At 30.3% G+C, this 14,403-nt stretch overlaps 1 protein-coding gene across 1 annotated transcript in view; it reads left to right on the top strand.

The window, feature by feature from the left end:
• The first annotated feature begins 694 nt into the window (after positions 1-694).
• Positions 695-14,403, top strand: part of LOC131843562 (5-hydroxytryptamine receptor 1A-alpha) — a 41,592-nt gene continuing 27,883 nt past the window's right edge. The window contains exon 1 of the mRNA XM_059192236.1: positions 695-1,006. Coding sequence (XP_059048219.1) covers positions 828-1,006 — 179 coding nt within the window. The 5' untranslated portion in view covers positions 695-827. The remainder of the gene's footprint in view (positions 1,007-14,403) is intronic.

The raw sequence follows: 14,403 nt of genomic DNA on the forward strand, positions 1-14,403 counted from the left end.
TTATCTGTGCTGTTACTAACAACACCCTTAAATTCATCTAAGAAGTACGTTATAATTAGTTGTCAGTGAATGATTCAAAATCATTTATGATATCTGGACAAAGTATTGAAACTAAATACTATATAGAGAAATAATATGCTCAAGTGTCACCCGTATGCAAATAAACGCATGCAGAACGATTTCCCATAACAGAGTGACGTAATACAAAGCATCAGTAAATGCATAATAGTTCGGAATAAAACTTTTAAGTTAACAAATATTAGTATATTAATCTACAGCACTTAAAACAAATTTATAATTTTTTTTTACACAGTTCTAACAGGATTCGACATAAAAAATCAATTATATATAAGGGATTCAAACTTGCTTCATGTTATGGCTAAGGCATTGTAATTAGCATAAGTAATTATCTAAACTAACTGAAGTTCTAAAGTTTCCATTAAAATCCTCAATATGAAACGCTATGGCGAAATTCGGAGATATGATTTACGTTTAACCACTGAACATAAACTATAATTAAATTACGATTTCCTGCCAAGAACTGCCAAGAATATTGGTAGAGTCTTCTTGAAATGAATGGCCGTTCGAGTTTTGCGATCGTAGTAAAACCGGCTCGAAGAGTGGGGGTTAACGAGCGATGGTTTACCATCGCAACGGAACAAGCCAACCGCTCCTAGCTCAGTTGTCATTCGACAGCGCTACGAGAAAGACGCGGCCTTACGACTGCGTGTTCTCAAAACTTTACGCGACTAACAACTGCAGTGTTTTCGGAATTTGAACTGAGAGTGTTTAGTTGCAAGTGACAGTGGTTTAGTGATGACTATAGAATGGAACAGCCTACTCTCGTGTCTCCTGGACAAACGTTGATGTCAGAGGGAATGGAAGCGAGGGACCGGCTCGTTAAGGAGATAGTACTCCTGGCACTTTTCTTGGTCTCTACAGCGGCTAACTCGTTGGCGCTATTAGTTTTCTGCCGACGACCTGGACTTAGAACAATATCCAATAGGTAAGTTTTTAAAAGTTTATGTTTTCCTGGTACTTTAAACTTAAATTTAGAAGTTGCTCTTAATAGTTAGAAAAAATACTTCTTTCTTCTAAATTATTACTATTAAGTATAATTACATAATTAAACCAAGGTTATTAAGTTTATAAATGAATAAGAAATTAGTTAATACAACACCCGAAATGCGATGCCTCATAAAATTCGTTTCGCAATATTTCACCTTTAACTTTGGTGAATTTGAATATTTAAATCTATATTGAACAGAATCGAGTTTTATTAAATCCTGTTTCAAAACTTAAAGACAATAAAAATTACTAGATTGTTACTATAGAGTATGCGGCACTTAAAAAATCTCTCACAGACACCTCTCACACATAACACAAAGCAAAGAATTTCCAAACAGTCATTCAAAACAAGAGGACGTAAACCCAAAACATCTTAGTAATATTCAAACAAAACTGTTTTGAAATCGGGCCACAACTTTAAAAGTTGATTTTTTGTTGTCATGTGTCCCTAAGTTGGATTGGAGCCAAACTGTACAGTATTATTAGACTATTAGTGTCAGTGAGTACAGCTACCTGGGATCTTTATGGTAGATTGTGAATCTTGTTCGATAGATTTACGACACAAGAAAAATATTGTTACGTGTGTTACTTATCGTCAGTAAATTACCAAAAGAGTGTATCAAACTTTTTCGCAGTTACAACATTTTAAAAAATATGGCTTTTTTTTCAACTAATAAGCATTAATATTGAAGTAATATTAATAATATCTTAAATGAATGACTTAAAAAAATAAATAAGTACCTTAAATATTTTGATATTACATAGTGCTTTTGAAGCGTTGCTAAAACTTGCCTAATGTTTAAAACAACACGTGGATTTGGAATTTTTCAATCACAAACTTTATAAAATCAAATAGATTGTATTTGTAAATTCATTAGATAACTTTATTGCTTTTCATGGCTGTAGTAAGTTTCGCCATGAGACTGTTTGACCGGGGCCCGTTTCCTTTCGACAATATAGAAATAAAAAATGTACCGAACATCGTAACGGTAGTTAAACATCAGAGTGAACGTCCTATTTTGTTTATATTAAATAAAATATCTATACATTTAGACAAATACTTCATCTAGATAAATTGGAATTAGAAAAGTAAAAATATCCAAATAAATTTATAAAAGATCTATAAAGTCTGACCTGTGTGACAGTATTCGCAAGGTCAATTTAATTTAAAGTATTAATTTCGTAGAGAAAGTATGTAAGTATATAAATATTTTGTAAATTTTTGTTGCCACACAAATGAAAGTTTTAAGATAACCCGATTAATAATGTCAATATGACTTGAAAGAAATTGAAACGGTGTTTTTATAGTTATTTAACATATGAATGCAATTTGAAAAGTACATATTATCTGCTTTAAAGTATAAACGAAATTAAAGATATACATATGAACTGTTGACCGTAATATAATGATCCAATTGTGGTCCTGTAATACAGTCAATTAATGTTCATTATGAATTATATGAACGTCCAATTTTGAGGCTATAGGGTCAAAATTAATTCTTCTGAAAACTTTTATGTCTATACTCAAACACCATTTTGCTTTGAACAATTATCAACACAAATTACTTTGCTCATTTCTTTAGAAGTCATTAACGGTTGCGAGTTGACCGGTTTGTTTATACTTAAACATCCTCCCGATTAGTAATTTCGATTTAATCTCCTTGTTAGATGAAGCACATGTAGGCTTCATCTAACAAGGTATATTATTTTACTGTTTGGATTTGTATGCTTTAACATTTTTATGTTGTCCTGGTATTTATTATTATATTTTAATAAATTTATCAACCAAACGCCAAAAGTTTTTTTTTAATTCGACGGGTATTCAGGGTTTACCTTATGTCTTCGCCTAAATTTGCCAGATTCTTGATAATTATTTTTATAATCGATAGGAACTATTTTTGTGTGGACCACATATTATGTCCGAATTTGTAGTCGATTTGTGGAAGTATTATCTTTAAAACTTTTGTCTAAGTTAAGGGAGTTCCGCGTTATCATTCGAAATGCTTCTCTTATTATTAATACAAACAAAGCTGACCCCAAATAATTATATCCGACCAATTGTAACAATGCCGCAATACTCATGTATAGAGGTTTATGTGAATTTGATTTTGCAATTAGCTGGATTGTAGCAATATCCGATATTGCTAAGTCATAGGGCGAATGTAAAATTCCACTAGAAATCTTATCACAAACTTCTTGCGATATTATCTTTATTTATTTATGATATTGCAGTAGTAAAACATGAGCTTATTCAGTCTCATACCTATATATAAGATTACTTTGTTTTCATTGGGATTATTTAAAGTTATTGTATGCAAGTATTAAAACAAAATATTATTAAATATTACTAAAATATTTATTTATTGAAATATATTTATTAAAGTGTATTAAAATTATAACACCGTTGAGTACAAACAATATAAAGAATAGTGGAATGCAAAAACTATTATTAAGTGCATACAAAAGATTATGAAACTTTACGATATCGCAAATTCTTTTATGAATCAAGTTCTAAAAAAATGATTAGAATTTTCTCATAATGTTATTGTTTTTACATCATGAATATAATCTATTTATTTTAAACTAGTTGCCCACATTAGCAGCGGGTGCACTAATGTAGAACTATTTTTTATCTAAATTTTCTTAATTTTTAATTCATTATATAAAATATTTAGTATATTGTCAATATTTTTAAACCAATTTTTTTATCTTGTGCAATTTTTCATACATTATGTTGCAATACTAAGTTATCTAATATCTTTACTTTTAGAAATTGTTTTTTTTTTTACTGTGTCCTAACATTTGCTTGCTACATTATTGCTGTATCATTAATTGTATATTTTTTGGTATATTTAAGAATGTAATACAGAAAGAAATAACATACCGTAACATTTTAGTTTTGGTTTCTAAAACAATTGGACCAATACCAAAACTTAAAAGTAAACGATCTTTTAAGTTTTGGTTATAGTCCGGTTGTATGTTTGGCATTTCTAAAATTCTTTGTATATCTTCTAACTCGAAATATATGAAATACCATTTGTTTAAATATTGTTGATTGCGCGCCTCATTTGATATAATTACTTCTTTATTGAGGTATGTAGTTTACTGGGTACCTGTTATGTATATACTGGTCATATGGAATAATACCAAGCCTGAATTTATAGTTAGCATTTTACTACATTTTTCATCAAATGAATTTAAGATATCAAAGCTCTATTTGTGAAATACTTACATGTATTTCACAAACAGAACAGTCTTAAAATTAGGAATATAATTAATAGCCTAATTATATATGATATGTTGATAAGCCAATAATAAATATTTCACCTGTGTATTTATAAACTATAGATAGAAAGATTGTATATATATAAACAAATACATTGAGCAGAAAATGACACGGAAAGTCACATAAATCTCAAACGCGAACGATAAATTTATCAAAATTAATAATGAACTGCAGAGTGGGTCAATAGCAGACGAATGGAATAAACCATTGAAGTAATGAACAATATCAACAGTACTATCAACATTGGCGTTTCTTTTCTTGCATAAATCCTTGGTGCTATATATTGTGAACTATACAGGCTGGTGCCCGTGGCTTTGGGCGCAAAGTATTACGAGGAAATTTAAAAAAATCTTAGTAGATACAGACATATATATAAAATAGAGTTCTAAGTTCTTTGTCCCAAATTTTTGCTTTATAAATTTAATACTTTTGTTTTAATGATTCAGGATTTTAACACCAAAAACAAGTGAATATTTAAAATAATTGAAAAGATCTATAGTTACAACAATAAATAAATTACAAAGAAAAAAATTAAAAGAGATTTTAATAGTATATATACTGTTTATCTTTACTAAATAGTTCAAACCACTATTTAGTAAAGATAAAAAGATTTAATCTTATTATAGCGGCTTTTCAAACTGATTTAAAGCTTGTATTTAGAATAACTTAATATTATATTATTACTAGGAACAGACAAACCTCGCTACCAACTTTGGTATGGAGAAGTGATAGTAGAAACTTATTTCCTGGACTTTAAACAAAGTTTGCTGTTAGCCTTGTAAATTGAGAGTTTGGTACTGAACCAATTAAGGTCTTGTATTTAATTTTATATTCAATTCGCATATGCTTATTATATGTCCTTCTGTTTTTTTTGTAATCAAAAATATTGCATTGAGATATATACTGTGTTTATTATAAACAAACTCAATGCAGGCGCGCTGAATGTATGTATGGGGTAAAATTATTCTTTATGCTAATTTAGGATACATTTTATTTGAATTCATTCCAGTAGTATTATTTGTTTGTAAGAGTAAAAAAAAGCCAGGACAAAGTATAGAGTGTATACTCTATCCTGAGGAGATAAAAACCATTGCTCACAAGAATATCCTTCAATTCTAGTCCCCGACGGGTTTAGGTAGCGAACTTTGAAATAGGGCGAGCACAATAGATCCATGTAAGTCGCAGTTCTACGGGTCTAAGGACCTGAGAATAAGCCAAAAACCATAGATTTACGATAGTCAAAGGCCTTTGATTAAAGTGTAATATGTATATATTTTTAAATTGTTTTTATTGTTTATCTAACTAATAAGATATCAAATTAATTGCTATAGTTTCTAATTGATTCGTACATAGTAATGCTACTGTTATTGTGAGATGTTAATATATATTTAATAGTTTGTATTTAATTAATTAGACATTGTTTGTATTCTATAGTAATCTATTCTATAATTTGGAAGAAACCACATTCTTATAAAGTTACAGTATTTGTCCATAGTTGTTTTAAAACAGTTCAATTGCACTCACTTAGTGATACGTCGCTCCATCGTCATTTTTAAATGTTATTTTTATTTTATTGTTCATATTATCACTCGGACTCGGTTATCATTGTTTATAATTTCTTTTATATTAGTCATAATACTGCATTCTGGAGAATTAAGTAATATTTATTTAGTAATTATGAAATAAAGTCGCCAGCGCTGTCTATACGCTTAGATTTTTTAAGTTATGCAATGGATTGTAATGCAGTTTTCAGCAATAGATACGAGTAAATCAAGAGTAACTTCTACATGTATGTATACTATAGTACAGAAAAGCCAAGATTGAAAGATTTATATTGCACCGGTGAGAAGGCGGGGCAGGCAGTTGTTTATAATTTCTTTTAAATTTAACATATCATTACATTCTTGTGAATTACGTAATAATAGATAAATGATATCACAACGTTATGGAAATACAACAGATGATCTCATACTTTTTACCACTATTTGACTGCATAAATCATCCAAACATTTTACAACTTTCACAATCTTTACTATACAATTAAACTTTCATACATTTCGAGGTTTACTTATTCAAATGGATAATTTACGTATTAACACCGAGTCATTGTAATATAACATGCACTGAATACGTTAACAGATCGTTATACAAGGAAAACATACATTTTATACTATATTATTTAAATACGGGGAGTTACCGGGTCTTGAAACAAAAAAAAAAGTGGTGCCTTTGTTTCTTTGAGCTCTAGTGTCTTAATATAACAATAAAAATCCATATATGTATCAATTAAACTGGTCCTTCAAGCCGGATTAATATTTTCAATATTCAATATATATTGAAGTTATTTTTATTTTAACAAATTAAGCATATAAAAATGAATTGTTTACAACATAGCAACTTATGCCATATGAAGTCACATTCAGTAGTTAAGTTAGTAAGTTAGTTAACTAATACAGACAGTTATGCCTTAAACGCTCTGTATAAATTTAGCACCTACTAGTATAATTAATTCTATTTGTAAGTGGTAGAAAATGAAAGTTATTTTCTTAATTGAAATAAAGACCGTTAATCTTATATGTTGCTAAATCTTTGTACTCATAGTTGTTTGTACGAAACAAAAGTGGCAATGTATACTACACAACACTAATAGTACATTTCGTAAAGTGTTCTTGACCGCTTATTTCTGATGTCAAAAGACACCCCACTCGGTGGGATTTTAGCAGAAATAACTCCTATCGCAATCGAACACGTCGCGTTTTCTTTTAAAAAAATTATATAGAACGCGACCAAAAAATCTAGATGTCAATTCTGTTGCCAAGTAACTTCAAAGATTGCCGGAAAGTCATTTATCAAGATCATTCTACATACTCCAGTTCTAACGGCCGCTACAATATTGTACCTACATTTATAGTAACTATGTGAAAAAAATCTCAATTGAGAACAAAAAAGAATAAAAATGAGGCACTATCATGTGAACTTCTGGATTTAGAAAGCAGAAACATAACACAGAACTGTATTTGAATTTACCACCATCAACGGATTTTAGCCATTCTTTTTTTTAATGCACTTACTTTACTAATGTTGGTAATACTAAAGTCATATTTTTCGACGATATTGGTACTGTTAAACGGAAAAACGAATAAACAAATTCGATATACATAAATACATATAGATCATACAATAACACAAATAAAAATATCACTCGAATCCAGGCAACACTGCGAGGTACACGAAAGATAAATTCTAACTCTTCTAGTAAACTTGTAATATTTCTTCAATCTATAATAATAAAACAACTTGGCCTAATATTTAGGTCAAACGTAAGTCTAAACAATAGCTTATTATTACTATTAAAAAGAGCACTTCACAAAAACATTTGCTAATGTAAAACATTCCCGTTTTACGCAACATAACTACATATATACGTGTCGCTATTGAGTAAAACCAAATGGTTATGATTGGATTCGTAATAGCATCATTGCTTGGCGTAAGTAGAGAGGTCGTCAAAATTAGGTCAATATAGAACAAATACAACTCATTGATATAATATTTTCAATTCCTTGACAAAGACATTGTACAGGCCTCGTTCGTTTGATATTGGGTGCAAACTATGTCAAGAACTGTACACGGGGTTAAAAAGCACTTGATGTGTTCAATGAACGGTTACAGTAATAGGTTACAGATGTATTATACTTCGAATTATATATAATATACATTAAAGTTTTTATAATGATTGATGAAGATGAATTACTTGTTTGATTGAATTGATTGTTTACAGAAATAACTGGTATATAATACTAGTACAAGCTGATGACATATGATAAAGCTGCAACTTTATTTTTAAAAATTATACAGCATCATCGACTTGGAATTGGTTGTCGTAGTAATCCTGATGCGTTACGAGTTCCATGAGGATTAAAACTAGACTAGAGGACTATAATTGAAGGGAGCTTAACACATGTTCCCGTCAACTGTAATTTTACAGTGATATCTCAGCTGGATTACAACGAACCAAGCTGGTGGTTGAAATTAGTGAGACAGATTACACAGATTTAGCACAAAATATACCTTAGTCTGTATTGCATATTATGTAAACCTGTAACATTAAATTACTAAACGAAATTGCTATTAAACTGCAGTAAATACGTAATGCTTTGATCAAGCGACTGAATTCTGTATAGCAACAAATACAAAATATTACATTATTATATTTATATTGCTTGGGTATTCCTATCTTATCAGTGTGTGAACTGTGTTAGATTTTATTTATCTTTGCTATTATATTGTCAAAACAGACGGGTACTGTTTACCATGTTCATTCATTCAAAGTTAAATGTTTATTTTATGTTTGAGTGAGTTTTACATCTAATTTTATTAGCGTATAAATCTGTTTTTATTATTACGTGCATTTGTGGTGTAGTTACCCACTGAGTTTACATTAGGTACATTAGTTTCCATTGTTTTCATATTTATAATTTTATATAAATAGTAACAATGATAACAACTCTGGCTACGCACTATTAACAAGACTGTTACCTCTACTTTACAAATAAAGAATTTGAACTTGAACAAAATTGCGATAAAATTGAAATAATGTTAATACTCGAATAACATTATAGTAAAGGCTATTAAGACATGTATCGCATATAGATTTCTATTTATGATATTACTGTATTGTACATTGAATATGAATAAATATTAATGCCTCTACCAGCTATAGCTATCTGCATTTCTTGCTATGAAAGTTTTTCTACAATATTTATCAAAGAGTAATAATAAAGGTTTACAAAACAGATTCCATTTAAAGTAAAATGCAAATAATATTGTAGCACCAGTAAAATGTTTACTATAAAATGGTTTAAGTGCTGCCGGCATATTGAGCAACACTAATGCCGGTATCAGCTGGCTAAAGTGACTTTCTAGCATTTCACATTTCTACTATCTAAATGTGTTGTCGAATGTTTGGAGCGCATTCTGTGATTTACCTCCAGTATTTGTAAAGTGGAACGACACGTGTTAGGAAATAGAAGCGTGTATACAAATAGAATAAAACACAAACAATGGCATATGAAAAATCATTGTTAACGCACTTCTTGTAAACGTCAAGTCATTTGGTTTTGCACAAGGTGCAAAGTTTGAGTTATAAGTACTTTTTGTTCCATGATAAATAAGTCGACAATTAATTCAAACAATAATTATAGGTATATCAAGTAACATGGGAATAAATTCCAACCCTTTTATAAAGCATTATTGAAATTCAGTTTATACAAAAAATGAAGTGGAATTCTTTCCATCCTCCTTACTTTTGTTAGAGATGAATATGCAATGGTACAAGAGCCTGTACTGACGGTATTATACGATGATGATAATGAGGTAAGGTTCTATTTGTTCTTTCTATTACTATAGTGAGTAATGAAAATAAAACTAATGAGTAAGGGAGAACCGCTTGATGATCGACCATACTTGATATATTGCTAGAAATGGGATCACCAGTTCTATTTCTAAAAATTTCCTTCCGGTCTTCTCATCTACTACATTTGAAAATTGCATATATGTATTATGCAACACTAAAAGGATTTCTTTCAGGATTAAGAGTACAAAGATCTATAAATAATAACATTACATTTTTTTTTATTATAAATATAAAACAGTCATATAAAAGCACTTTAAACATCATGCAATATTTGATCGTTATGTTTATTGACTTCAAATGGAAGCGAACTAGTTAGTTATTGTAACTGGATAATAAGAAATTTGTATTTAAGTTCATAGTTCTGTTCTTCTACCATTTTGTACTTTACTTTTTAAAAATCCTACAAACAAAACACCGTACTCCTAGTTTTGCTATTTACCTATATAAATATAGAAATAGAAATACAAGAGTAGCGATATATATAAATTGTTGTAGGATGATTAACGATTCTGTATTCCTGTCGTGACGAATCTATCAAATAGATCACAAAGCTGGAAAACTGAAGCCTGCGTGGGCGCTGTCGATTACAAAAATAACGATTAATGTTGGCAACATTTGGCGCTCAACATTGCTGATTTATAAATGTCTCGTCATAATCGAGACAGATCAGAACATCTTGTTATTGCTGAGGTAGATGTGTCTAATATGTTGGTACTACTGTCTCATCTATTTCTGCCGCCAAGTAGCAGTGTTTTGGGTTTGAAGGTTGCGATAATGGCAGTGAAATGATATAGTATGAAGGCGCGAGACCTTAGTCCTTATAAATGCCGTATAATGAGTATCAATGAGTATCACGTGGCGATTTAATGTCCACGTTATTTTCTATAATGGATGATATTGCAATGGCACACCCGTCTGCGGTAACGGTATACGCTGGCAGGGCACTAGTGGAGGATGATGAGACGAGCATGAGGTCAGGTCAATGACCTCATTGTGACAAGTTCACCAACAATTTTTTTTCACCATTACGGTTTTAAATGGTAATCGCGTGGAGGTTAATCTGACATGGTATCTTGCTAGCTATGGAGTCACCAATATATAATCGTATTACTAACAATCCTAGTCCTCCCTCTACTTGAGTATAGATAATGGTTGCTAGTAGAGAAGGGATTCTTACTAATGTGGGCTGATGGCTCAATAGCAATGTAACCAGGGTGGCCTCCTCGAGGTTTCCTCGGAAACCATCGTGATGAACGCCAGGATAATCAAATCTGATTTTATCTTTATGGGATAAAGATTTTGACATTTCTTGCTGGTGCCACGTTAGCATATATAAGTTACGCGTCTATTTTTATGCTATTCCAGTTACGCAAAAAAACATATTTGTCTAATCTATAAAAGGGGTACCCGAAGACAAAGGTTGAGATCCGGTTGGGGACTTGAAAAATTGCCGCCATAACTTTCTATAGTTGAAAAATAAGTTGTTACTTTCCAAAGTTTATTATTAGATCTTAGCAAACCATGATCTTGATTGATGATAGAGTCACGATCTGTTAAACTCTTGTCACTGTTTATCTTATAATCAATAGTTCATTAGATATACAATTTTTATTAATTAATTTTAATCGACATTAATATTTCAAATACAGCGTCTATTTATTTGTTACCTTTAGATGACTAAATGGCATAATGGATTTTAATGAAATATATCTTGACGGATGAATTACATCATGAGGATTGATAGGATATATTTTATTTAAAAAAGCAGACGAAGTCGCGGGTTAAAACATAGTCAATTATAACCATAACAGTTATGGTAATCCAAGTAGCTTTTGATATAAAACTGACTTAGTACTAATAGTTGATTCAAAATTTATGTCATACTTATCGATTGAATTCTGCATGAAAACGTAGCTTCAGGATTACAGTGTCACTTTTCACACATATGCGCAAAGTAAAAAAGAACGATGTATAACTATTTACAATTTATTATTTTCAACTTATTATATTTGTGTTTAACGTTGCATTTCGTACGGATGATGTAAAGTGTTGCTTTGTAGAAGCGTGACGAAGTGTTTGAGGTGAGAACGAAACGGACTCAATTGTATAAGTAAGTACACGCTTGCGGAATTTGTAATTTTTCGTGACTTTTACTTTTTGTTAGTTTGTTACTCCGTTACTAACCATACACAATTCCGCGTTCAAAGCGGAAAGGTCAAAATTTGGATCATCTACTTCTCGCGGTAACTTTTTAATATTACCTTTTTTATACAAGCAATTAACCATTGCTTGATAATTATAGTTTATTATTATTCTAGTTAGTACATAGTAACGGCGGCTACTTGAGATTAGGCGACTACTATGTACTAACTAGAATAATAATAAATTATAATTAATTTAAATAGCTAGAATGTTATAACTCGAGAATAAAAACTTATAGTACTACAAGTATTAAAAGACTAGTGTCCTTAGTTTTACCCGTGCTCGTTAGTTTATAAATTTTATATATAACGTAATATATTATCTATATCACTTATGAATAATGTAATGATGTATCTTTCAAACAGTGGAAGAATTGGTCAAATCGGCGCAGTTCACTTTCAACTTCCAGAAGTTCACTTTTCTAGTAACAAAATCCACACACACTCACTTTATAATATTTATATATTTGAATACAGCAATATATTTTACTTATTATCCACAAAAACGTTTATATTTTTTATATTTACATTATCGATAATTCTTTTCTTAGGCTAAAACTGATTTATAAATATACTCGTGTTGTATTTAATGAGGGTATTGTTAGGTGTATAATTAACAATTTTGCATAAAGTTTAAAGAACTGTTATACTAAGGTCAAATAAAGAAACACGTAAAGAAAACTCATTAAATAGATTTTAAGAATAAAAAGGCCGTTAATGTAGTTTATGACTTACAAACGTTGTTTATGTAAAAATAAGTAATTATACAAATAATATTTACGCATATAAAATGCAGTACCAACCAAGATACTGTATTTTACGTAATTTTTTCTTTTAGCATAATAGCAGCAGTTTAGTCCCCTGCGATCGATTCCCCGTCCAATTTAAACGGAGATCGAAATTACGACATCCTTAGCAGAGATTCGAACCCCTAGCGGTGCCGTCAGTCTAAAGTCGTATCCGTTAGGTAGGAGTTGGAATTCAACCACCTTCAGTAGTACCATAAGTCCTCCGCGGCATCATACAGTAGCCTTCTATCATTCGGCGAAGCTGTAACGGCCAACTACGGCCAACAGCAGCATTCGTCAATAAAATGTCCTCCGGAATGACGACGCTTGTGGATTAGCACAAGTATCACATATCATGATCAGGTGAGTAGCTTGTTAGCTATACGGTATTGCATAGATTGCAAATTGCATCAGTTTCATCTCAAATGATATATTTTCGGATATCTTCAATGCTGTAATGTCGGATCACCGGATACGAGTAAATTGTGTTTCTAAACACATCTATAATTTACAAGCATCGGTAAATAAACATAGTTTATGTAATCCTGGATGCTGTAATCATTATTTAGCAAATATACGTCTCTATTATTTAGATACTTACTTACATATTATTAGGAATATGATTAATAATAGGATTTTATTTCAGATTTCCTTTTAGATATTTAGGATTAGAATCGTCATAAATACATAAATTCTAGTGAGTAGGGAATAATTACAATGCCCCAGGACAATTCCCAAAGAGTCCTCTAGATTAAGTCTAAATAGAGTTTGCGTTATGGTTGCTAAACAACTGATAGAAGTTCTTAAATGTTTTATTTTTAAATAGACGCATAATTTCTTTATTTTCTTATTTTTACTCTCTCTATCAACCCGAAGGTAGTCTGGAAAATATTGTTTAGCGATATGAGCGTCTTTTGTATCAGTTAATGTATATTTACTGTTTTTTGTTCAGTAATTGGTGCAATAAAGAGAATACATAAATAAATAATATAGAATACTATATTATCATAATTATAATATTTAAAAAAAAATGAGTTGAGATGTTATTGAACATTGAGAACCTTGAACTGATTTTGGTGCCAGTTCGAAGTCCATTCTTGTGTACGAGTATATATTACCGTATGATTACTTTTTATTAAAATTCAAAGCACACGTCTTAGATGTTAATTCGTGAGGACATTAGCAGTATCCAAGTTGCTATACCTATAAATGATACTTTGATAAAAGGTTAGCTACATTGTTTAAGGTAAGTTCATTTTAAGTCAGCTTGATTGCAATTAATATATCTTTCTTAACAGGAAAATCATGGTCCAAGCATTTTTTTTTACTTTGCCTATATTAATGCATAGTTTTATTTATTAAAACACATAATATATAATATATACGCTTAATCAATATTTAGAATCATAATTATTTCATAAAATTGGTCTGAAAGTCACTAAAAACAGTCCTCTGTTATGTTAATTTAATGATTCGAATTAGTTGTGTTTAAAAATCTAAAATCTTATAAGTCTATGAACATAAAGAATATAAATATATAATTTTAAGATTATAAACGATACATTTTATGTCCACTGTCACAATTTGAATAAAAATATTAAACACTATTATGATGAAATGGAACGTTAACAGTAAGATCGGTCGTCA

This window comes from Achroia grisella, unplaced genomic scaffold, assembly GCF_030625045.1.
Source record: "Achroia grisella isolate CSIRO2021 unplaced genomic scaffold, CSIRO_AGI_Agris_v1 utg319, whole genome shotgun sequence".
Classification (NCBI taxonomy): Eukaryota; Metazoa; Arthropoda; class Insecta; order Lepidoptera; family Pyralidae; genus Achroia; species Achroia grisella.